Below are 26,816 nucleotides of genomic sequence, written 5' to 3'. Positions count from 1 at the left end.
CTTTCTTCCTTACAACGTTGTGAATGAATGTACATAAGATATAAATCAATTTTGAAAAACAAATAATTCAGGACTATCTGGGTTAAAAAAGACATCAGTAGGTACATGTCAGAGAATTTCATTCCATTCTACATCTACAGATTCAAAAAAGGATTTTAGAATTTCCTTTCACTTTGCAGAAATGGAGAAGTGACCATACAATTTTAGGGCCAAATTTTCAAGATCAACATATATGGTATCACAGGCGTGTTTCATCGCATTGCGCAAAATATGATTCGAAGAGTTTGCCTTGAATATTTGTTTGTTATCATCATTTAACAGTTTCAATACTGAATTACACTTTCTAGAATTAACGTTGGCATTATCGGCACAAAAGCAAAACAATCGGAAACATCTTCCCTTTTTTTATGGTGTGAAGCATCGGTTGCTATAGAGGAAAATTTACTCGACTTATTGCGATCGTTTAAATTTTATTTTTATTTTTGTACCACTGAATACATCCTTCGCAATTTTAAAATTGCTGTCCAAGCTATTATAACTGAGATTACGTTTCACTGTGTGATGCACACCTCAGTTCTGCTGCAAAAGCTCTGTATAACCACTTGTGGTGGAGCTACCACTAGCGGAAAAGAAGCTGGAAATCTTGGAAGACTCCTATGTGTCTTTCTCCTTGTTTGTATGGCCTAATGGTATTAAAGATATTTATTACTACATTAAATTCATACTTACGTAATTTTAAATTCCACCAAACAAAGTAAAACTTTGGTAGCACAAAATTTACTTATAGATTACCTGTAGTTTTTGCATGGTGAGAACTGTTGGTATTGACTCCATGTGCCATACTAAATTCCCGAATGCATGCACAACACAAGGCTTCAAAACAAGTAGTCTTCACAGGACAAATCCAGGAATATGTCTCTTCCTAACATGAACGGTAAACAGACATAGTCCATTAAATTTCTGCCACTGATATTTCGGTGGCATATCGTCCGGCCATCTACAGAGTAAGTCGCAACACATGTGTTTTTCGTTATCTTCCTTGTGGGTGATCTCACTCTGTCCTCATCGTTACTCATCTTAAATCAATAAATCACAAACTCCTAATCTGACCACAACAACGTCACGCCCTTTACTAATGTGTTTTGAGCTTCCAGGAAAGTAGCTATGTTCACAACTGAAGTAACCAGTTAATACTTGGTGCCATTGTTGCTGACGAGTTAAATAAGGAACAAAACTTTCGGAAAGTACATATCGAGTATCAAAATAAATGCAAAATTAAAGTACATTTAAGTGTCAAAGTTGAAGACAATGCAGTCAACACCGACTAATAGTACGCTGCACAGTTGGCAACAAACATCTGTAAATCACTACGACACGAAATCCCCCGCCCCCCCCTCCCTCTCCGACAGCTACCGAGAGCCACCGACCAGAAACCTAGAAGCCCCCGTGCCAAGTTACAGTTCCGCATAAGTACACGACCAGACGAGCGTTTATTTCACGTGCAGCACCACCAGTGCTGGCCATATGGACGCCTCTCTCATGCAGTGTGATTCCCCTTGGCTACGGCCATGAGCGTTCCTTTCACATGCGTTTGTACGGCAAGTCATACCGCCAATATAGATAACTATCTGTTTTAGTACTGCTTCGGTGCAAGCTGCGGCAACTTTTACTGCACACAGTTAGTATCAAATGTGAGCATATCAGGCGAAATACATTATTTAAAATACTACTGCAAAAGATAGAAAAATACGGTATAAATTCGAAATAATACGTGACAAGGAATCTGACCAAAAAAGAAGCCAAAATACGGGATTTCCCGGGAAATACGGGATAGTTGGCAACCCTAATCGTTGACGTAGTGATAAAAACAACTAAGCTTTCCAAGAGCTGTGTCCTAGGCGATGTCCTCGAAATGCTCAACAAAGAGTTTGGTTACAACTGGAGATAATGAGCTCCCCATTACAACGACGTCCGCCAACTTAAGTATTCTCCACCATGTAAAACATACAATGTACATTTAAGTAAGCCCACATGATAATGTCGTCAAAGAGACGGGACAGTAGGTCTATGGAGTCTGTGATGGGCGCATTCATGAACAGGGAAACCACATCAAAACTAACCATAACATCTCCTTCAACAAGGTATAGATGTTTCATTGATCAATGAAGTCCAACATATTCTTTATATGATGCACACAGTGTGTTGAGAGGAGTCCAGTCAAATGTTTTGCAAGTCTACAGTTCGGTGATCTGATGGTGCTCACTATAGACCTTAAAGGTGTCTCCTTGTGTATCTTGATGGGGTTTGGGTGTCTGAGGGAGGAGATTCTTAATAACACTCTCTTCCAGTGATGACCATTTGAGAAGCTCTGAAGTCTTTCTCACTGTTCTGGGTGTTGGGTCCTGAGACAGTTTTTGGAATATGTATTCCTCCAACATGTGTCTGATTTTCGTGCCATTAGTTGGCTCATTCAAGTAGGTTGGCATCATTGTCGTTGTCAGGTGGCGATGAGAGGATCGTTGCAGAGAGCACTGAGACCACTGTGTTCAGCTCTAGTTATGTTCAGTGATAATGTTAGTTGTGACATCGTTGCTGCATCAATCCAGTCCCCATCTAAAGCCAAAAGCAACCACGTCAGTGGCAGGTGAACAGCAAAAGGCTCACAACCATTTGTGTCCAGCTGTTTTCAGGTGAGGTGTATCCTCTCCCGCAGCAGGGCGAAACTGGCATAGCGTAATACTCTTCTGGTTACTACAGTGTTAATGTGAAGGTTAATGGCAAAACATAGGCTGACCTTATCATATTGGCAGTGTAGTAGGAAGGCCAGCAAGCTTAATAACCTGGCCTTCTTAACATGCAGCTTCCACATGCGTTTGATGCTGCGCCATGTCTCCTCCCTGTAGAGGTATGTTACGTATGAACTCATGTTCTTGTAGTGATATCCATCAATAACATATTCTCGAGTTTCAAGTTTTATTAATGCATATCACTGCAACGGAACGAATTCATTCACTTTTTTTGTCAGACAGTGCATTTGTACTCTCAGTTAACCACTTGTTTGTACATCGTTTGTTGTCACTAGTGGCTCAATCTATTATGCTGACAGAGTTTAGGAGCATGAAGAATGATACTGTTCTGTGATGCCATCACTTGAGATCTTAAGATTAAGGAAAACAAAGTAAATATGTGTAGATTACTGACTATTTTATTGGACTTGTAAAAAAATAGTCTTTGCATAGCAGTTTACGTAGTTGTGGCCACTACTCTCTACAACTGACTTGTCCATATCACCTCAGCAGAGTAATACGTCACAAGGTCAATTGCCAAACATTTCGTACGCTTGTCACCAGCAATACGGGACTAATCGTCAAATCTTCTTCTCTGTCATAAGTAGAAACCTAATTTAATGCATCTTTCAGGTAGTGGAATATGTATATCACTCAACATTCGTCCTCAGTATTGCTTTTCCTGTATCTCAAGCAGTTTTTTCAGTATAGAGTGATATATGGGTTAGTTGCTCCTGAAAGGTCGTAAGGCACCTCATTACATCAGGATAGGGGACAAAAGGGCAAAATAGCTTCATTTTCATCATCTCCAATGGGAGTTGACATCATAATGGAATCTGCAATTGAAAATCTTTCCAGTATTTTTGTTGTGTGTGTCTCTTGAATTAGCACAATCACTTCACACTGTTGTACCCTTATGCCAAGGAAACTGTTGAGGGCATCTGTCATACCAGATTCACAATTTTGAGTGTTCAGAACAACAAAAACTGTTATACAACATCTACCTTGTGTTTGCTATGTAACACAGAAGGATTTGCAACACTCTTTGAAAACCTTCTTTCTTCATGCATCCCATAACACATTCATTCCAACAGCCTGGTGCTGGAACAAGTACATAAAACCACACATTCAAGAGACAAAGTCAAACTGCACAATATTCAAAACTTTCTGGTTGTTCTAGATATATTTCATCTTCAAGTTGTTCATTCAAAAAAAGTGGTCATCACACTACAATTGTTTTAGCAGAATCTTCTTTGAAGCAGCTATAGCTATCAAAGTTCCAAAGGTGTCATAATGTGTAACAGAACTAAACATATCTGCATAATCAATTTTTGCTTCCTGACAATAATCTTATGCAAGAAGTGGGGCTTATAGTGAGCAGTTCCTTCAGATGCAATTTTTCAGCATAGAACCCAGATATTCTACAAACTTTGGCATTCTTAGGATTAGGACATACAACTAACAAACTTCTGTGATTCAGTTTCTTTACTAATACCTTGCATCTACCTTTCCTTCTCATTTGACGGCAATACTTCAGAAAAATAGCTTGGGTCTGTGTGTTCACAAGAACCAAGTTTTGTTAGAATCAGAAATTTGCTATTTCCCATCAATGTTTGGTTTCATTCACTGCCTTTTGTCTTCCTTCAGAACTTTGGAGAACATCTGCCGTCAAGAACTATGTTGGTTCTCCTATTTTGTTCCAGCACTTGATTCTTGAGTTCCTCCAGACTCAAGAGCGCTGGTGCTGTTCTTTACTTTTGCCTCTTCTGGAAACTTCAAATACCGAGTCCAACCATTTCAGAACTGGGAATAAATTCATACTGAGACACAAGAAATTTAGCATGATAGTTATGAAAAGTAGATACTTTTCATGTCTTTAATTTTGAGTCATGACACAATTTTTTTTTTTTTTTTTTTTTTTTTTTTTTTTTTTTTTTTTTTTTTTTTTTTTTTTTTTACGGGGCTCCAAGTCTAAATCTATGTCACTGACATACCCTAAAAAGTAATCCAAAAACAGCTTTATCATCAACCTTAGAGTTGAATGGTTGTTTGCCAGTAACATGTACCAAAACCTCTGACATGGTCAAATGTTCAACTGCTTGTTTGTCGTGAACATCACAAGACATTTGTATGGAACCAAAGAGAAAGATTCTCTCTCTTTGTTTAGAATAATAGAGCTTGCAGCACAATTTAAGATAGAGGCTGCCGCACTGTGAGCTTCTGTCCACAGTCCTTTCATTAGTTTACCCGAGTCCAGCATCAAGAGTGCAGCTTAAGAATTTGTAATCTATTTGGTCCTCCTCCTCTATTTTACATGAATCGGAGTCGTTATCTTTTTCATGTCCAACAAAATAAAATACATCTGTATTCTACGAGAGACAATAATGGTGGTGTAAACAATATACCACATCTAAACTGCCTATATCAGGAAACTGTAGTCTAACAAGGTGCAGGGCTCTAATGCACAGCAGTCTTACCTTTTCGGTTCTGTATTGTTGAAGTCCAACTGCGTCATCGCCCCCCTGTCACATCCACCTGGTCTTACCCAGAGGACAGCTGACAGCATGTTGCACATCAGCATATGAATACAGAGGACAAATGTGCAACAAAAATATTAATCTGGGGAAGTTATTACACCTATAAACAAATCACAGACACATCTGACAAAGGTTAATACATTCATGAGGCCCACTGTCCTCCAATTTCTAAGGTGTACATCCATTACAGCAAATGCATAAAGGTCCAGCTGCTTTCATCAGAACTCACAGTGCTCTCACAAATGTAACTATTGATTCTCAGCCTGACATTACCAATATGCCAGAGAAATTTACGTGCACCAATAAGCACAATACTAATCTGGCACAAGTCTACCATGCTTTGAAACCTGAACCTGCCATATAGGTCTCGCTGTCACGCTGCCAGTGTAGCTTAGGAAATGTAGGCACTGTTGCAACAAACATAGAGTAATTGAATTCTTTCCTTGCTGCTACTAAATGGTTATCAATCATAATAAATTTACAACACTGAGGCAGTACACATTAGAATGGGAAAGACAAGCAACTTACCTGCACGCACTGTAGTCATGGCACTGTGACTGGCATAAGCTTTGCACATGGTTTGACATTGTCTAAGTTGGTCAGTTTGTTACCAATCAAAAATACTTATGATCGCCAAAAAAAATTCACTTCCTATGTAACATGACTTGCAACTGCATTATTCACATACTATGTGCAAAGACAAAGCATAATCTGCCATCTTCTCAACACGTCCGCTCGCTTCAGGCACCAGCTATGTTCTCTCGAACAATGGTGCATCCTCCCCACTGCTGCCCTACCAGGGCGACAATGTTACCATATTATTTAAGCCATAATATACATAATTTTTCTCAAAAAGAAAATTTGACAAAATTCATTGTAATTATCTTTAACACATGTATGGGTACTGAGCAATTACCAAATCATCCTGCAGATCACTGATTCATTGTTATTTATATAGTCCAGCAGTAGAGCAGTTTACACATTTGGATGGTATTATTTGCATCCTGTTTCCTAAAGCACAGTTGTCACAACATTCATCCTTGTCTTCATATGTTATTTGTTCTAACTGCCTGATGGCAGTGGTACACTGGCAGTACCGGGTGCTACATGTGCTCGATAGGTCCTTTTTGGTACAAAAATGTGCATAGTCAATACTTGCAGGCTATTTTTGACATAGATTACCATTGCAATTTTTACACCACAGTCTTAAAACACACATTTATAATATTCTGGCCCTTTGTTATACTGTGCGACAGTGGGGCTCCAAGTGGACAGTAAGCTACACACCTGAATATGATAAGAGTTTGAATAGTACTGTGTATTTGTAGTATAGCATTGTACATTTGTAACATGATTTTTGCAATGGGGAGCGTATGTAGTGCCACAAAATTTGACAGTAACTAAAAAATTACACCACATCTGTATTTCCTAAGTTAGGACCCTGATAGGTACGAAATGGTACTTTAGCGAACAATTTACTTACAATCCTCTTGTAATCTACAGATATTTACTGAAGAATGTTGGTTTCTTTTAAGAATAAAAAATTGCAATTAAACAGCAGGAGACTGGACCTTTTGGAGGAAGACGTCATATATCTACTCAACAATGTGAAATTTTGTTCAATATACTTCCAGTCAAATCAGAGAATGTGAACACAGAACATTTGTATGGAATGCAATAGGCCTAACTACCTTATTTAACTTACAAAATAAGCCAACAAAACTATAGCTGAAGGGGAAACCACATAGATGCAATAATAAAATGTCACAACAAATAAAACTGTTCACCAACACAGAAGAAACCAATTCCACAACTTATGCTACATCTGACAAAGCCAAAAATAGCAAGAATCTTCAACAAATTCACTTTTCAAGCAAAATGTATTACTTTTACTGGAATATTCATGCAATGGAAAATCAAGTGCAGAGAAAGGACATTGGAATCACTAGGCTCAATACAAAATTGTTACGTGTAGAAGGAAGTGTCTATCATAAAAAGAACAGACAACAGAAATATTTGCTACTCATCCATGAAATATTTTTTTCAGCAGAGTAAACTGCAGTTATAATCATATTCGATAGTATTTCTTCATGAACAAACTGTAGCTTATGTCACTGACTCAGTGAGATTTGGCTATTTTTACATTTATTTTGTGATAATTCATGTTTGTTGACAGTTTACGAATCCTTGGAATGCAAAACTATAACAACAATCCTGTTAATTAAGTAGAATAATAATTAAAAACAAACATTAATCTTACAGCTAGCTTACTCACCACTAGGGACACTGGGTCATTCCGATTGTCAGATGGTGAGAACTTTCACATCAGTGAGGGTCACGACTGTATATGTTAGACTGTGGTTGAAACTCAGGGTTGCCACAAATTTCCCCAGGTGAATTTGTCTGATATTTCCCTGATTTCCAGACAAGTTTTAGCATTTTTCCCTGACAAATTTTGAGATCTCAAGGGTAAGTAAAGGCACAAGTTGACAAAGAAGATGTAAGGACTTTTGTATTTATAAACATGTGAGCAAAAATCTTAAGTCCTAACATCAACATCTTTTGTAATGAAATGTTTTTAGATGGAGAAAGCAAGCCAAGTGGTATATATGTTTCATTAAGACCACTGATGTTATTTTTGTGGCAAAAATAAACATTTTGTTGGTGTCGCAAGACAGATTTTAAATATTTTCACTGTTTTCAGAAAAAACCTGAGAAAAAGTAGGCCTCTTGTAAGAAATGTATAAGGTGAGGAAGAGTTGTGTAAACCAAAACTACAGGTGACCGCCAATAAAATGTTGGTTCTACAGTGTTTGTTATTGTCAGTTATTACCACTGGGTTATGTCTATTATTCTACAGGTATTGCGTGATATTTCTTTCAAGAAATGCACATGTGCACAGCATGCAAACTGCCTGCAACTGCCACAATTTTCATCATCTTATCGTCCATACTTTTCAATATAAAAACTACTTTTGAAGTACCTAAATGTACTAGAATAAATAGAATATCTATAAAATGCCACACTGTACGATTTACTTGTTGTGAGACAGTCTCAATTCCTCAAATCCATTGCCCGTGACCTCTGGCCTGCCGAGGAGCACCACAGTCCTGGGTCCATGGATAAGCCACGAAAATCCATCACATTACGCCACACACAAACAGACCTGGCCTGTGGCGTAAATCAGTGTGACTAGATCCGATGGGCAGGGCTTGCACATTAGTGAGAAAGTATGGGCTTCAGGCAGGCAGGCCCGATCCATTAGAGATATCCACAGAAATGGCCTTCGGTTTTGGCCAGTCATGGAAGTCCACTCATGTGGCCAGCTATTCACGTGTCACAGACACAATCTTCATGAAATGAGACCACGGTAATCACCCACACAACAGATAACTTGCTTAAATACTCTGAGAGTCAATACTAATGAGGGCAGGTAGCAACTCACCATAAGGATGGTTTCTGAGCCACAGACAGGCACATAGAAAAGACAAACACCCTCACAACTAAATTTTTGGCCATTGCTTTTGTCAGTAAATGAGAATGCACCCATATTCAGACCAACTTGTGCACACATGACCATTGTCTCCCGGCACTGCATCAATGATCTCTGAGAATCAGATTCAAACAAACCACCCTGCCTCTCATTGGCAGCTGCTAGGCTAGCACCAAGTAGTGGTGACAGAACTGACTGCAAGCTGAGGGGCGGGGTCGGGTGGCAAGGGGAGAAGCAGTAAGAATGACAGAGTAGATAAGCGGCGCACATACTTAGCTGCGCCCAGCCAGCGACAAAGCACGACATTTCAGTAAATAAACAATTTCATGCTACTGAGACAAAAATGAGATTTTTCCAGTTTTCTTTATCAAATTTCCCCATTATGTTTGAAATTCTCTGATATCCCTGATTTCCAGAACTTATGGCATCCCTGAAACTGCTTTTGTAATGCTGTTATAGCCAAAAGGTTGCATTTCAGCCATCAGGTTAGAGAAACCCCCTCCCTCTTGGGGTCAGAGTCGAATGCATGCCAAAATCCAAGTTACATCAGCCATCATTATCTCAGAGAATGCTCATCTTCACAGCTGGGATGCAGAAAAGATTAATATATTGGTAAACTGCAGGAGCATCCAAGGTCCCAGAATTAGTATTGCTTATTGAAGGTTATAATGCCCATGTAGTATTAGGAACAGAAAGTTGGTTCAAACCAAAAGTAAATAGAGTAGATGAAAAAAATGGGGGTTACGGCTCATTATTCCCAAATTGTCAAAAATCATGAAATCCTCAGAATTTCATAATTTTCTTCCAATTCTGGGAAAAATTACCCAGGATCCCGAATTTTTATCCATTATGGCCAAATATTTGTCATTCTTAGGATCATGGAGGTAAATGAAAGTAAATGAATTTGGCAATTTTGGGGCATTTTTTGTCCAGAACCAGCTAAAATTTACAAAAATGTAGTAAATGATATGAACTATAGGTAAATGATGACGAAATTCATCACTGTGCGATCTCCTGCTTCAGGAGCCACTAGTGAATTCAGTATCATGAAATTGTTTTCATGAACTTTTTCCATTCCTTTTTATCACAGCATAACTCTTCCATCTTCAAAAAATTTGCAGTCCCAAACAGTAACCAGGAAATCTCGAAGTCAAACAATTAATGCTATAATACTAAAGCATGAACAGTGCAGTAATCCTCAAAAAATTAGTGAGATATCCTCAGTTAAATTTTTAGGCACTTTGCTTAGGTTCATAAAAAAATTTACACGAGTTTAAAAGTCATCATGAAGTTGATTTCAAAAATTATAAAATTACACACACTGAGAAAAGTCCATATATATCATCATTAAGACACTACAGGATGACTATTTTACAAATATAACTAGAATGTCTGCTAACTGACAATGGCAATGATTCAATTAAAAAATTTGGAAACAATTCATGGGAAGAAATAAAATAGCATTTTGCATTATTAACTTACTTCAAATCCAGCACAGTGCCTCATAAGAAGAACCAAAAATTTATCAGATTTTGAAAGAGTTGGAATAATGTAATCCATGGAAGTACTGACACACCACTTTGCACAGCATGAGTGTCAAACTCATGTCCTGCAAGCTGCATGTGGCTGTTGACAAATATTTTTGCCTAACCTGTGTGTTTTTTGTACTTAAAACAAGGAAAAAGCAGGCAGTCACCTATAACTCACATGTGTGGAACGTAGAAACTCTCAACAGAATATGGTATTTGCACTAGATTTCGAACTCTTGCTCCTTCTCTAGCAAAAGTATACACATTCACATAGCCTGCTGGCTAAGGTGAGACTAACTGTTGATTATTGAGGGCAGATGGAGATAAGGAGGCAGTAGGGAAGGATGCACGAGGCGAGGAAGGGGTTGCAGGATGGTGTGAGGCAGGTCTTTTGACAGATGAATTACCAGCTGCACAATAAGATAAAAGGAGGAGGAGGAAGGGAGGGGAGGGGAGGGGAAGGGGGAGAGGGAGAGAGGGGGAGGAGAGAGAGGGGGGGTAGGAGGAGGAAAGGAATGGTTTGTGAGGGAGAGGATAAGGAGGGAAGAGGAAAAGAGAGAGGGGTGGAAAAGGAGGAAGAAGGAGGAAGGGAGGGGAGGGGAAGGGAGAGAGGGAGAGGGAGAGGGAGAGAGAGAGAGAGAGAGAGAGAGAGAGGGAGAGAGAGAGAGAGAGGGAGAGAGAGAGAGAGAGAGAGAGAGAGAGAGCACATGCCAGCATGGGCAGTGGGTGGAGGAGGCAGAGTGATAGGAGAAGGCAGCATATTGTCTGGGGAAAGAGAAGTGGTGGGGCAACAGAGAAAGGAAAAGGTATAAGGTGAAGCAGTGAGAAACAGGTTAGTGAATGTTTAGGCCAGGAGGATTGCAAGTGCACTGGATATGCTGGAGAGACCATTTCCACCTGCATGGTTCAGAGAAACTTTGTAGATGTGATGTCCTCTTACTTAGAGGGCAATACAAGTAACTTAGGCAGCCTACACCTAAAGTCCATAGTGAAGTTCGTTCACAAGAATAATCCACAAACTTGTGATCATACCATTAACATCTCACTTGTTATTGTATCATTAACATCTCTCAAATATGACAGAACAGGCTGAAAATAGAAATCAAGCTTGCCCCATCAGAAAATTTGTTAGTGCAGTCACAGCAGGGAATCAGATGCTTAAATTCCATCTTATTTATTTTTTAAACAAGAAGTTATATACAGTGTTTGTGTCAGTTTACCAGAAAAAGAAATACTGCAGGCTGTTATTTCAACTGTAGAAGTGTTGGAAGTGAATATAATTATAAGAAATAATTATCCAAAATAATTTAAAGCGCATTATACATCTGTGAACTTGCATCTTAACATTTGATACCCAGATCACTCTGAATGAAGTGTACATTCATTCATGAAACTAGATGCTAGGCAACACCATACATACCATTAGTTACACAGAACTGTTCACATTTCAAGTACGTAAGTACACAAAGCCATAGCCAGGTAAGCTATGCAAAGAATTTACAAATGCAGCAACATGGAGCTTCTGGTTTCATACCTTAAACAAAAGAAAGGGTTCAGAAGTGAGATATGTCAAAGTCTGTAGTGGAACCAAAGATGTCTGAAGTCAAGAGCAAGACAACAGTTGGCACTGCCAAAAATAATGAAGAAGCCAAACAGAAAGGCTTCCTCATTTACAAAGTGAAGGATACACATGTGAAGCAAACACTGAAATGAGAGAAAAGAAATTAACAGAATGGGTTCTGTAATTTCCTCAACAGGAAGGTATTCATTACTGATATATGGAGCAAAGTTAACAGGTTTCAGAACAGAAAAGTTGATACTACTGGATACGTGACACCCTCCTGACTAAACGACTTCCTTGATAGAATCACTTCAACTGCAATTAATAAAATTGTATTATTCACAGAAAACCATAATTATAATAACCACTTTCTACTGCAGCCACTTTCAGTGGAAGAGCTTTATAACACTATGATTTAAACACTACAGCTCATCAGAAAAAGACTACCCAAATATGCAACTTACTGCAACTGCCTCAACTATCTTAGTTAAAATATTTAATTACATAATTATATGCAAGCAAGAAGTATGCGAAGACCTGAAAATACAACTCATCATCCCTAAACATGAACCAAGTAAAGACCTGTTGAAAGTCAGTGGTTTTCCATCCTGATCTGTAAAGACATTGGAGTGTTAGTAAAACAAAGACTGGAAACATACTAAATTCTTTCACTAATAAAGTATGGATCTAGAAAATGCAGAGGAGCCATAATAACTTAGTGGTGTTATGCTGGAAATCACATTTGCCTTTCACAGGAACCATTTTGTTGTGGGTACCTTTTTGGATATTAACAGAGATTATGATAATGTGCAAGAGAATACATTAGCAGAAAACTATAAGGACATTAAATACCTAAAAGATTTATATGAGAGGCAGAGAGGAAGTCTTTCTTCAGGTATCAGGATAATGTAATGGGCCCTGATACACTCATTCCAGATCACCACAACACTGGGTCACTTCCTTCATATTGTTTATTTGTTTGCATATTGAGTTGTGTGACCCAGTTCCAACCCTCATTCTTCACTATGAAGATGGTGTCAGCATCTGTTCGGCTCACCAGTTGAAAGATCAAGCAGAAGAAGATCTAAACAACGTAATAAGATACGTTCATCAAGGGGACATAAACATCGGCAAAAAGTCATTGGTTGTATTGTTTTCAAAGAGGAGACTTAATACAATACAATCTGTTACACTTCTGGACTTATTTAACTTACACTAAAATCATGAGGTTGATTCCTGGAAGTAACACTTGATGCCTGGATACCTCACGTCAGAAACTTAATTGCAAATAATATACTTAACATTACTTAATATATCTCAAGAGTGTGGTGGAAGCACTCCCCAGTCATTTATCATGTACAGAACTCTAATTCTACAGAACAGATTATGGCAGCATTTTACACCACAACAGTCAAAAGTCACATTTGAAAGAATTAGACAATTTCAATACAAATGTAGTAGAACATGTCTAGAAGCTGTGAATAGCACACCTCGAGGCACTAAAGAAACTACAGCACATAAGAAGGCAATGGCTACCTAATAAATATTTCCTTTCTTCATTATCGTAAACTAAATACTCAGCTTGCCTAAAAATGTTCTTTTGTTTTGTTTTAGGGTGCAAAAACAGCTACGGTCATATGCACTCATGTCATAACCCTACAACGCTAAAACGAAAAAGGAGTTAAAACGATTACACATTAAGTCCAATTGATGGAATGAAAGACAACTAAAAACAAAGAATTCTTCTTGCAGAATGGTACAAAAAATACGCTGTACAGACGACAGAGATATGAACTAAAGATTAAATATCCTTCGCCATACTTCTCCAATAGCTGAAAAATAAAAATCTGGTTGACAGCCAGCACATCATTAGCTAAAACAGCCAGTAACTCTGACGGCAAACATACATTTCTAATGTATGTATGTATGTAAGTGGTTAAAAAGGGCATTCTGTCAGGAAATTGTAAACTGTCAAAGGTTGATGACAACGAGCACAAAGTGGTGGGGGATCACCATCTAACAAATGGCGACGGCTGAAATGACAGTGCCCAATATGCAACCTAGCTAAAATGATATCCTTGTGGCAAGAGAGCCAAGAGGAGACGGCCAAGCAGCCAGGAGAGGTTTAATTCCCCAGAGTTTGTTCCCATAAAGGGAAGACCAGCATTGATGCCAAAGTGGCACCAATTGCTGACAGATGGCAACATAGTGATCATTGGAAGGATTGGAAGAACTAGCTGACTGAGGTAGGAGAGCTGCAGTGTTGACAGTAGCATCAGTAGCCTCGTTTCCTGTCCGACCAATGTGACCAGGGACCCGCATAAACATTGCAGTGCCTCCCTCAAGAGTGAGCAAGTGGAATCTTTATTGGACCCGTTGCACTAAAGCATGGACTGCGTACAGCACAGAGAGGCTCTGAAGGGCACAGAGAGAATCTCAGCATATGACACAACTGAGAAGCCTGTGTCACCAGAAGTACAGTGTGGCCTGATAAAGGGTGAAGAGCACTGCTTTCAAGTATTGGGCTGTGATCCGTAAGTCAATACTGAAAATGGTCAGTGCCAATGATGAAGGCACACCTGATACCACAGTCAGTCCGACAGCCATCAGCATACAAAAAGGTACTATCGCTGACCCATGCAAAGGTTGAGAAACTTATAGCGATAGATCAAATCTAGAATAGTGTCCCTAGGAAGCGAATGAAGTCCAAGGGGAACATGGGTCGCCGCATGAAGCCAAGGCAGTGAAGGATCAGTCCAACCTGGAAAGCGGCAGGTAGCATGAAGTTTGCTGCTGGAGAAACAGCCGAAAGCAGACTCCAGGAAGAAACAGAGAAGAGGGATGCGCCCCATACTGGCAGTCAAAAAGAGTCATTGAAGAAGGAGGCACAGGATGGGTGGCCAGGCATGGCAGACAACGGCATGCGTATCTGCTGAGAAGAACATCACACTGGAATGACAGGTGTAGTTCAGCAGCTTCAGCATATAGACTCTCAACTGGGCTAGTATAAAAGGCGGCACAGCTTCTGCATATTGATTGAAAATGAAAGACAACTGTCATGTAGAATGTCTTTTGGAGTCAATTGATCTCAGTAGGAAAATTGCTCCAGATTCCTCAATAAACTTTTACATTTATAACCGAAAGCTTCATGAGAAAAGAGGCACTGAGGTTTTTTAGAAACTTCCCCAAAACAGAAGTGTTGCTACTATTAGACTATGTCTATAGCAAAAGCACTGGAGGTCTGGAAACATTCTAGGACAGGGAACCACTACATTATTAAAAGAATACAAGAGCTTACAGAATGTAGAAACTGCAATCGGACAACAGTAGTAGTAGTATGGATTTAACTACAGCAGTACAGTGGAACTTTGCTTAATGAGCACTTCCAATAATGCGCAATTTGCGTAACAAGCAAAACAAATTGTATAGAAATGACTTGCTTAATGAGCGATGTTTCACATAAGAAGTGATGACAATTTAGTGAGATCTCACCAGCCATTCAGGTGGGGAAATGTTCATATTGTTGAACACTTTTCACTGTCAGCAGCGGCAATTTCTTTGGTATGTACTGCAGTCTGGGTTTAGTGCTCTTTCTGCTACCATTTCTCTAAACTTGTGTTCACACAGTGGTTTTTTGCATGCAAATTTTATAAACTTCATAGAAATGTCCTCGAATATAAAGTTTGAACAAGACAACCATAAGTGGAAGAAAATGACATTAGAAATGAAATGTAAAATCACTGAAAAACGCAAACATGGTGTGAGAATTGCTGATTTAGCACACACATACAATTGGTCTACATCAAATATTTGCACTATCCTTAAGAACAAGGACAAGATTAAAGAGGTAGATGCTTCAAAGGGAATGACAAGACTAAAGAAACGTTTCAAATTCTGGAGGGCACCAAAATATTGCTCCTTATATGGATAAATGGAAAGCAATTGTAAGGTGACACTATTAAAGAGATCATCATTTGTGAGAAGGCAAGAATGATTTTCACCGACCTGATTAAGAAGACACCAGGATCATCAGCGACCGAAGAAGTGTTTAAGGGAAGCCATGGCCGGTTTGAGAATTTTAAGAGAAGAACCAGCATCCACAGCACTGTGAAGTATGGCTATGCAACCAGCTCTGACACAAAGGCAGCAGAGAACTTCATCAGCAACTTCAAGATGCTTGTAGATTCTGAGGGTAATCTGCCGCAACAGGTTTTTAATTGCGACAAGACATGCCTATTCTGGAAAAAGATGCCGAAGCCTACCTTTCATAACAGCAGAGGAGAGTGCATTCCCTGGTCACAAGCCAATGAAAGACCATCTCTCACATCTATTCTGTGCCAATGCAAGCAGCAATTTGAAAATTAAACCACTGCTTGTTTACCATTCAGAAACTCCATGAGCCTTCAAGAAGTGTAAAGTCCAGAAGTGCAGGTTAAATGTGTTGTGCAGGTCCAACAACGAGGCTTGGGTGACATGATATTTTTTGTGACTGGATCAATGAAGTGTTTGGTCCTTCGGTGAAAACATATTTGCTTGAGATGAATCTGCCATTCCAAGTCTTGCTTATTATGGACAATGCTCCTGCCCAATCTCCAAGACCGCCTCCTTGAAGAATTTCAGTTCATCAAGATCCAATTTCTGCCTCCCAACACTACTCCGTTACTCCAGTCAATGGACCAGCAGATTATTTTTAACTTTAAGAAGCTCTACACTAAAGCACTCTTTGAGCATTGCTTTGAGTTGATTGATGCTACCAGTCTCACTCTCCAAGAGTTTTGGAGCATCAGTTTTGGAACACAGTTCAACATCGTTGCCTATGTCAAGATGATCATAAAGGCATGGGAAGAGATTATCAAGAGAACACTCACTTCTGCTTGGAAGAAGCGTTGGCTGGAGTGCATTGTTGAATATGACTCCGAGGCATTTGAGTCAATACCTGTGGCATCTGTAGTCATTGAGATTGCCTCTTTGGCCAACAGCATATGACTAGATCTGGATAACAATGATATTGATGAGCTTGTGGAAGATCACAGCCAAGAAATGACCACCAAAGAGCTTATATAGATGCAGCGTGTGTCACAGCAGGAAGCTGTGGAGAGCAGTTCTTCAGAGGAGGAGAAGGAGGAGGCAGCGGTAACAGCAAAGCAGCAATCTTCTGGCACAATAAGAGAAATTGTGAAAGCATGGGAATTGGTTGCATCATACACTGAAAATCACCACCCCAATAAAGCAGTGGCTATGTGCATTACAAATTTATTTGACAATAATGCTGTGTCGCGTTTTTGCAGAGTGTTGAAGCACTGGCAGAAACAATATAATTATAGACAGCTTTCTAATAAAAATGAATAATAAAGCACATAATACCGTATGTATAATTTTCTTTGAATTTTCTTTTAGTACTTTTTCTGCGTGGAACGCATTATTGTATTTTACATTAATTTATATGGGACAAATTGTTTCATTTAACAAGTGTGGCACTACGAGTAAGATTCTGGATTGAATTACGCTTGCTATGCGAGGTTCCACAGTATAACCAATAAAGAGAAGCAGACCCGCTGGCAAAGGAAGCAATTTCTAAGAGGTTATGTCTTGATACAATGCTTCTGCCTGGCTTTGAAACTCATGATCAAGTGGCAAAAACAAAGAATCATTAATGATGTGCACCTGTGTTTTCTGCCAAGTTGTTTCCATTTTCTGCTCAATAGTTCTGCGACTGACCCAGTCACCATTATCTACAGGTGCTGTGAGTTTTGCTGTTACTTGTGCTGACTTCCTTTAGCTCCACCAGGCTGGAGGATAAAATGGAAACAAGACCTCAGCAGAACACCCAGAAGCACACCATTAATCAATCATGGCAAGAAAATGTGAGACATGAAAGATCATGTTCGAAGAAGGTGCTACCCAGATGGACAACCTATCATCCACAACAAAATCCTGTTTAAAGATCATGATTTATCAAGACTAATCATCACTATGATATGCGGGATGATATTCGAGTTGGGTGTTTTCTGCCTCCCCTGTGTGGAATGAACATCAATGAACGCCTTTTTGTAACTGTGACAATGAGATGGTTGGAGATCTAAGCTGCCTGTTGTTTTCTTGTAAGTTTTACTGTTCGAATTTGAGAGTAATTAAATTAACAACACCTTGGGAGATGGTATTCTGTACTATTTTAACATATGTTTCCAATCATCTGTGTTTTAACATATATTAGTGTCAGTTGAGCATTCTAGCTGATTCGCTGCAAGATGTTTGTTCAGAATGCTTGATATGAAAAATTTATTGTAACTCATTCATAAACGAGCAATTATTATAATGTGCAGCTGTCAACTGCCAAATAGGATGATTGTAAGGTTCTCACTGACCAAATGTCAGTGAAATAATGAAAAGTGATACTGAGTGCTTTTGGTAATGCCAAAGGGTGGGATCAACAGGTTATGCACATGAGAAGAAAATCATCAGAAAACATATTGTCGAAACCTCCTGCTGAAGTTACTGAAGGCTGCCAATACCAAGTATCATGGAATGCGTGGGCAATTGTACTTTGTCGCCGCCCCCCCCCCCCCCCCACACACACACACACACACACACACACACACACAACACACACACACACACACACACACACACACACACACACACACACACACACACACACACACACACACACAATATGCTTATGACATGGGGCTTGGTGCTTTCTTCCTCTTTCCTCGAGTGAAGAAAACATTACGTGACAGATACTTCCAGAACGATGAGTATGTAATTTTTCAGGTGCAACATTTCCCAAACTGTCAAAATGCAGATTTTTACAACCAAGGTCTCCTCTATGTTATCCATCACTGGGAACAATGTGTCTCATTGTAGTGTGAATGCCAAGAGGACAAAGAGCCATCAAGTGTCATGGTCTTGACTTGATTTTTTTGCAGTGGTAATTCAAACTTTACGACTATTCCTTCTAGCCAAGCATGTTTATTTGAGTGCTTCTTTTGTGTTTGTTAGCTCCAAAGGAGGACATTGTCTGACAGCTTGGAAAACTTCGAATTTTATGTGCCAGCCAGACATTTAGTATTTCAATTATATGATGTGTGGCTGTCTTTACCCCTATCATTAATGTATGCAAGGATGTACAGGGTGTACGTCAAGTCCAGGAACACTTTCAATTATTTATTGCACAAGAACCATACATTGTACAGATACTCATACATATGTCATTTTTGAAGAGGAACCCTGAAAGTCCCCATGTATATCGCCACAGCGTGGTTTGGTAATTTGCTGATAGTCAGCACTAGTCACAAAAATGGAGAGTTCAAGTGCAGCGTGAGCTGTTTCACGAAATTGGCTCCCCGATCACCAGATCTCCCTCCATTTGACTTTTTTCTGTGGGGGCACATTAAAGATCTACCACTTGATGTAGCAGAGCTCCGGGAGAGAATACAGGAAGTGATTGCCACAGTCAACAATGCCATGGTGGGACAGGTATGGCAAGATTTCGACTACGGTATTGACGTCTGCCATGTCACTCATGGTTCGCATATCGAATGTTTGTAAAAAAAACTTTCAGAGTTTCAAAATGCAATATGTATGACATCTGTACAATGTTTAGTTCTTGTGCAATAAATAATTGAAAGTGTTCCCGGACTTTATGTACACCCTGTATTTCTGAAATATTTCTGGGTATAATGCACCAACTGACCAACACTGATTGAAATACTATCACGCATGGTGTGAACCCAGATTCACAAAAGTTGCAATGTTGAGTAAAATGTTTGAAGAAAAAAACAATGAAAAGATCTTCATAAAGGAGTTACTTAAAGTCTGCCATTGTTTTACATATCAGAACAATTATCCAAGTAGTATGAAGACAATAATGTACAAGGTTACCTTCATTCTATAGCTAATAATGTAACAGAGAGAATATTTAGTCCTTAAGTTACTCCGACTTCAATTAGTTTTCTTGAAGAAAATATACCATTATTTTCATTTAATACAAATCGATTTGATGTGGGTTACAGTCACACTCAGAAACAAAAGAAGAGACCAGGTGATCAAAATAAAAGATATGCAAAATGCTTACAAACTCGCTACGCAGAATGCTGATGGTTCCATAGTACTGAATATTGGCTACTTGTATTATATAAAAGGAATCATTTACAACTTGAGAAGCCATTCCCCTCAAGACTGTTGCACCAACTATGATATCATTCCGCATAAAAGAATATCTTTCTAGAACTGACTGACTTGAGCTGTTTTCTCATATGAAGAAAATTTGTAATACTGTAAGTAAAATTTACATCTTGTAGGAACAGCATGTGGAACATCATTACTCTCTCAGAAAAAGAAATGTACAAAGAATGAAAAGAACATAATCTCACTGGACAAAAAATTAGCCACTCCAGTGCATGCAAGGATGAATCGTTAAAACATTTACAGATGGGGCAGTGGTCACGTCACATGCTCAACCGTACATGCACTGCCACAATTTGTGCATAAGGCAGCAGTGATCAGTGAGTCATGTAGGTTTCACATGGACATTGTATGGAAACATGAGTAAATGTGAGAGGGTTACAGAGCAGCACAAAGGGGCAATTGTGTTTGGCTGCCAATGGCCACACGGTGTGTCAAGTTGTTGGATTTGTTGGATTTTGAGGCAAACTGTTCAACACGATTAAAGCAGTGGTATAACAAATGCGGCCACAAAACACATTGGAACTGTGGCTGTAAAATGACACAGACTGAGGGGTACTAGAGAAATATTCCACAGCTTGTGAATCAAAATCGCTTCCAAGCTTGACAGGAACTGCTGCAGGCAGTGGATGAAGGTCCATCCCAACCCGTTGGCAGAAAACATTGGGGCAGGAATGACACGCAATGAACATTTGGGGTTGGTCACCTTGAAAAAGACCACTGCTCATACAGGCAAGTAAAGACAACAGCACAGGACTGGAAGAATATGTGACTCATTTTTTGAACACTCCCCACTATTACATCTTGACTGACCTGCATAATCACCTGACTTGAACCTCACAGAAAATCTGTGGGGCACGTTGGAACACCAGGTAAAACACAGCATCCCTGAAATTTGGTGGATTTCTGTTATCAAATCTTCAGCAATACCTGGATGTGGCATACCTGCAGAACCTCCTGGACACTTCCTACCCGAATCCAGCCAGTTATCAAACTACAGGGGTGGAATTACTCAGTATTAAATAATGCTTCTAATGATTTCTCTAGGGGTGACTAATTTTTTGTCCCATGAGCTTATGTACCTCATGTGTCTGAATTAGTCTCTCTGAATCTGTTTAGTAATAAGTAATTAATACTCGCAAAACAAGTTTTTTAACTATATCTTCACTACCAAGGCCACTGTAGAAGAAACATTGAGTAGAATGCTGACTAGTAAATACACATGCATTTATTAATCATATTTGAATATCCTGTAGATACGACATCCTACCAATGGTGTTAAGTCAACAGAAGAAATTTAAAATAATTAGAAGAGCATTTTCTTTGTTTTATGCCGCAAACAAGTTTTGTCTTTCTGGCATATTGTCAGTTACACAATATGATTTCTTTACAAATAAAGTATATTTGATTGCTAATAGTCTCTGACTAGGAAAAGATTTTTAATTATGGAATAAGCGATAGCAAGACACCAAGCAAGGAAACACACAAAGATAAAATATAATTTCTGGAAGTTTAAGGACAGACAGTTAATACTAAAACTGTAATGAAACAGTCACAATGTGTCCACCTTTAATTCACTTACTGTTAATAGTATATGGCATCATGCAAAATGGTGAAATTAAAGGAAGTAGCAAGGTTAATAAAAATAAATCAAAAGGGGTAGGTATAATGTAGACTCAAATATTTTCAATAAAATTTATATATTTTATATCTTACACAAAAATATTTTTTCATTTGTATTTACAATTAACCTGGTCAAAATGTACAAAACTCTAATGGGAGTTTATCTGTGATGTCACTCAGTTTCGAACACATTTGTGACTGGGTGCACATCGTCTACTAATTACAGCTTAACAACATTCTGACTAGTTGATATATCATTTTGTTAAAGCTATAAAGTTTCTGAGGACAGTGTGGAAAACACTGTGCCTTATAGTGAAATATTGTGTGTGTCAGAACATACAAAAATTACACTATCAAAACGAACGTTAACTACTGAGGAAAAAGACATTTAAAAAGACTGAAAAATTAATGTTTTTACATAAATAATCTCTCATGTCCTCATTTAGCTAACACTACTATTATTATTATTATTATTCATAACACGGTTTTAGAATGGAAGGATAAAAGCATTCTGCTGCAAAATTAATTTGAAATGTAAAACTTATCTACAGTAACGGCAAAAACATATTTTGTAAACAGCAATCACTTCTATTTTAGGAATCTGTAAACATCCTCTATCATTGTCATTCTACAACAAAAACAAGTAAGTACATTAGCTTTCAAATTTTTCAACGAAAGAAGCTATGATGTAGGTCCACAAAATTTTGAAATCAGAATAAAGGGATTTTAAAAACTGGTAACTGCATCCAACAATGTGTGTATTAGTGCAACATGAATTTACAGTTACAATACCGTTCATTGATATCAACACTCTCCATCAAATGAGGTATGTTGTGCATTATATATAACAATGGCATTGTGGTAGACGCTGTCATGATGATGCAGACCACTTTGTCCAAAAAACTGAACTATTATGTGACGGCAGTGAAAATGAAGATTTGTAAATAAATTTTAGTCCAAAAAGCAGCAAATACTTCAGTCATAATCAACTATAATTACAGCTTTCTGCACAACTGGAAACAACTAAGTAATGATAATGTTTCAAGGACTTTGTGTTACATTTAACACATTAATGAAAGGAACTTCAAATATTAAGAAGCACCACTTTGTGTAATATGACAATGTTCACATCAGCTAATAAAAAATAAACATCAGACAACGAACTGAAAAAAAAATTAGAAGATATTACATCACTTTTTTCCAGTTCCCAAGTCACCTGATATAAAACTTACAGAAAAGGAATTTAACACATTATGGTATCAAATCCAATTAACTCTGTTACGTGAACTTATATTCCATACTTTCTTTTACTGATATGATGTAGCTGCACCAACAAGCTCTCTTTTTCCTTTTAGTGTCAAAAACCTGCGAAGTCACAATGACATACTTCAAAATAATATTATGTCTTCTGCATTGTGCTGCCAAATGCACTTTTTACTCTTCAACTACTAAGCCTAGAAGTGCCATAATTGCTATACCAAACAGAAGTGACATAAGCTGCATTAAGGAGTCCTTTGGATTCTCTTCTTTCAGTAAATCTGGTAATACTGTTACCAAGGCAATGTGAAGAAACCCTCCTGCAGTGAATGGATGAATCCAAGACGTTTTTGCCTCTGAAAAACAAATATTCACACATGAATAAGAAATAGAGAAATAGTTAGATGACAGGCAGTAATCCTGTGTTAAATATATGTTTTGGTGACAAAACACACACACACACACACACACACACACACACACACACACCACAAATTATAATTTTAAAAAAACTGTAGTAAGGCACCTTAAGGTGTGTGGCTGACTGTTTTTCAGATTGTTGTTGTTGTGGTCTTCAGTCCTGAGACTGGTTTGATGCAACTCTCCATACTACTCTATCCTGTGCCAGCTTCTCATCTCCCAGTACCTACTGCAACCTACATCCTTCTGAATCTGCTTAGCGTATTCATCTCTTGGTTCCCTCTACGATTTTTACCCTCCACGCTGCCCTCCAATACTAAGCTGGTGATCCCTTGATGCCTCAGAACATGTCCTACCAACCGATCCCTTCTTCTGGTCAAGTTGTGCCACAAACTCCTCTTCTCCCCAATCCTATTCAATACTTCCTCATTAGTTATGTGATCTACCCATCTAATCTTCAGCATTCTTCTGTAGTACCACATTTCGAAAGCTTCTATTCTCTTCTTGTCCAAACTATTTATCGTCCATGTTTCACTTCCATACATGGATACACTCCATACAAATACTTTCAGAAATGACTTCCTGACACTTAAATCTATACTCGATGTTAACAAATTTCTCTTCTTCAGAAATGCTTTCCTTGCCAATGCCAGTCTACATTTTATATCCTCTCTACTTCGACCATCATCAGTTATTTTGCTCCCCAAATATCAAAACTCTTACTACTTTAAGTGTCTCATTTCCTAATCTAATTCCCTCAGCATCAGCCGACTTAATTCGACTACATTCCATTATCCTCGTTTTGCTTTTGTTGATGTTCATCTTATATCCTCCTTTCAAGACGCTATCCATTCCATTCAACTGCTCTTCCAAGTCCTTTGCTGTCTCTGACAGAATTACAATGTCATCGGCAAACCTCAAAGTTTTTATTTCTTCTCCATGGATTTTAATACCTACTCCGAATTTTTCTTTTGTTTCCTTTACTGCTTGCTCAATATACAGATTGAATAACATCGGGGAGAGGCTACAAACCTGTCTTACTCCCTTCTCAACAACTGCTTCCCTTTCATGTCCCTCGACTTTTATAACTGCCATCTGGTTTCTGTACAAATTGTAAATAGCCTTTCGCTCCCCGTATTTTACCCCTGCCACCATTAAAATTTGAAAGACAGTATTCCAGTCAACATTGTAAAAAGCTTTCTCTAAGTCTACAAATGCTAGAAACGTAGGTTTGCCTTTCCTTAATCTTTCTTCTAAGATAAGTCGTAAGGTCAGTATTGCCTCACGTGTTCCAGTATTTCTACGGAATCCAAACTGATCTTCCCCGAGGTCGGCTTCTACTAGTTTTTCCCTTTGTCTGTAAAGAATTCGTGTTAGTATTTTGCAGCTGTGGCTTATTAAACTGATAGTTCGGTAATTTTCACATCTGTCAACACCTGCTTTCTTTGGGATTGGAATTATTATATTCTTCTTGAAGTCTGAGGGTATTTTTCCTGTTTCATACATCTTGCTCACCAGATGGTAGAGTTTTGTCAGGACTGGCTCTCGCAAGGCCGTCAGTAGTTCCAATGGAATGTTGTCTACTCCGGGGGCCTTGTTTCGACTCAGGTCTTTCAGTGCTCTGTCAAACTCTTCACGCAGTATCGTATCTCCCATTTCATCTTCATCTACATCCTCTTCCATTTCCATAATATTGTCCTCAAGTACATCACCCTTGTATAGACCCTCTATATACTCCTTCCACCTTTCTGCTTTCCCTTCTTTGCTTAGAACTGGGTTTCCATCTGAGCTCTTGATGTTCATACAAGTGGTTCTCTTTTCTCCAAAGGTCTCTCTAATTTTCCTGTAGGCAGTATCTATCTTACCCCTAGTGAGATAAGCCTCTACATCCTTACATTTGTCCTCTAGCCATCCCTGCTTAGCCATTTTGCACTTCCTGTCAACCTCATTTTTGAGACGTTTGTATTCCTTTTTGCTTGCTTCATTTACTGCATTTTTATATTTTCTCCTTTCATCAATTAAATTCAATATTTCTTCTGTTACCCAAGGATTTCTACTAGCCCTCGTCTTTTTACCTAGTTGATCCTCTGCTGCCTTCACTACTCCATCCCTCAAAGCTACCCATTCTTCTTCTACAGTATTTCTTTCCCCCATTCCTGTCAATTGTTCACTTATGCTCTCCCTGAAACTCTGTACAACCTATGGTTCTTTCAGTTTATCCAGGTCCCATCTCCTTAAGTTCCCACCTTTTTGCAGTTTCTTCAGTTTTAATCTGCAGGTCATAACCAATAGATTGTGGTCAGAGTCCACATCTGCCCCTGGAAATGTCTTACACTTTAAAACCTGGTTCCTAAATCTCTGTCTTACCATTATATAATCTATCTGATACCTTTTAGTATCTCCAGGGTTCTTCCATGTATACAACCTTCTTTCATGATTCTTAAACCAAGTGTTAGCTATGATTCAGTTGTGCTCTGTGCAGAATTCTACCAGGCGGCTTCCTCTTTCATTTCTTAGCCCCAATCCATATTCACCTACTAAGTTTCCTTCTCTCCCTTTTCCTACTACCGAATTCCAGTCACCTATGACTATTAAATTTTCGTCTCCCTTCACTACCTGAATAATTTCTTTTATTTCATCATACATTTCTTCAATTTCTTCGTCATCTGCAGAGCTAGTTGGCATATAAACTTGTACTACTGTAGTAGGTGTGGGCTTTGTATCTATCTTGGCCACAATAATGCGTTCACTATGCTGTTTGTAGTAGCTTACCCGCATTCCTATTTTCCTATTCATTATTAAACCTACTCCTGCATTACCCCTATTTGATTTTGTGTTTATAACCCTGTAGTCACCTGACCAGAAGTCTTGTTCCTCCTGCCACCGAACTTCACTAATTCCCACTATATCTAACTTTAACCTATCCATTTCCCTTTTTAAATTTTCTAACCTACCTGCCCGATTAAGTGATCTGACATTCCATGCTCCGATCCGTAGAACGCCAGTTTTCTTTCTCCTGATAACGACATCCTCTTGAGTAGTCCCCGCCCGGAGATCCGAATGGGGGACTATTTCACCTCCGGAATATTTTACCCAAGAGGACGCCATCATCATTTAATCATACAGTCAAGCTGCATGCCCTCGGGAAAAATTACAGCCGTAGTTTCCCCTTGCTTTCAGCCGTTCGCAGTACCAGCACAGCAAGGCCATTTTGGTTATTGTTACAAGGCCAGGTCATTCAATCATCCAGACTGTTGCCCTTGCAACTACTGAAAAGGCTGGTGCCCCTCTTCAGGAACCACACGTTTGTCTGGCCTCTCAACAGATACCCCTCTGTTGTGGTTGCACCTACGGTATGGCTATCTGTATCGCTAAGGCACGTAAGCCTCCCCACCAACAGCAAGGTCCATGGTTCATGGGGGG

At 38.9% G+C, this 26,816-nt stretch overlaps 1 protein-coding gene across 1 annotated transcript in view; it reads right to left on the bottom strand.

The window, feature by feature from the left end:
* Positions 1-21,776: 21,776 nt before the first annotated feature.
* The window catches only part of LOC124789753 (zinc transporter ZIP13 homolog), a 202,032-nt gene continuing 196,992 nt past the window's right edge, over positions 21,777-26,816 (bottom strand). Inside the window, exon 5 of the mRNA XM_047257206.1 lies at positions 21,777-23,329. Within this exon, the coding sequence (XP_047113162.1) occupies positions 23,151-23,329 (179 nt within the window). The 3' untranslated portion in view covers positions 21,777-23,150. The remainder of the gene's footprint in view (positions 23,330-26,816) is intronic.

Source organism: Schistocerca piceifrons, chromosome 3 (genome assembly GCF_021461385.2).
Source record: "Schistocerca piceifrons isolate TAMUIC-IGC-003096 chromosome 3, iqSchPice1.1, whole genome shotgun sequence".
NCBI classification, from domain to species: domain Eukaryota; kingdom Metazoa; phylum Arthropoda; class Insecta; order Orthoptera; family Acrididae; genus Schistocerca; species Schistocerca piceifrons.
The sequence above is the reverse complement of the archived record's forward strand: the minus strand, read 5'-3'. Positions and strand labels throughout refer to the sequence as shown.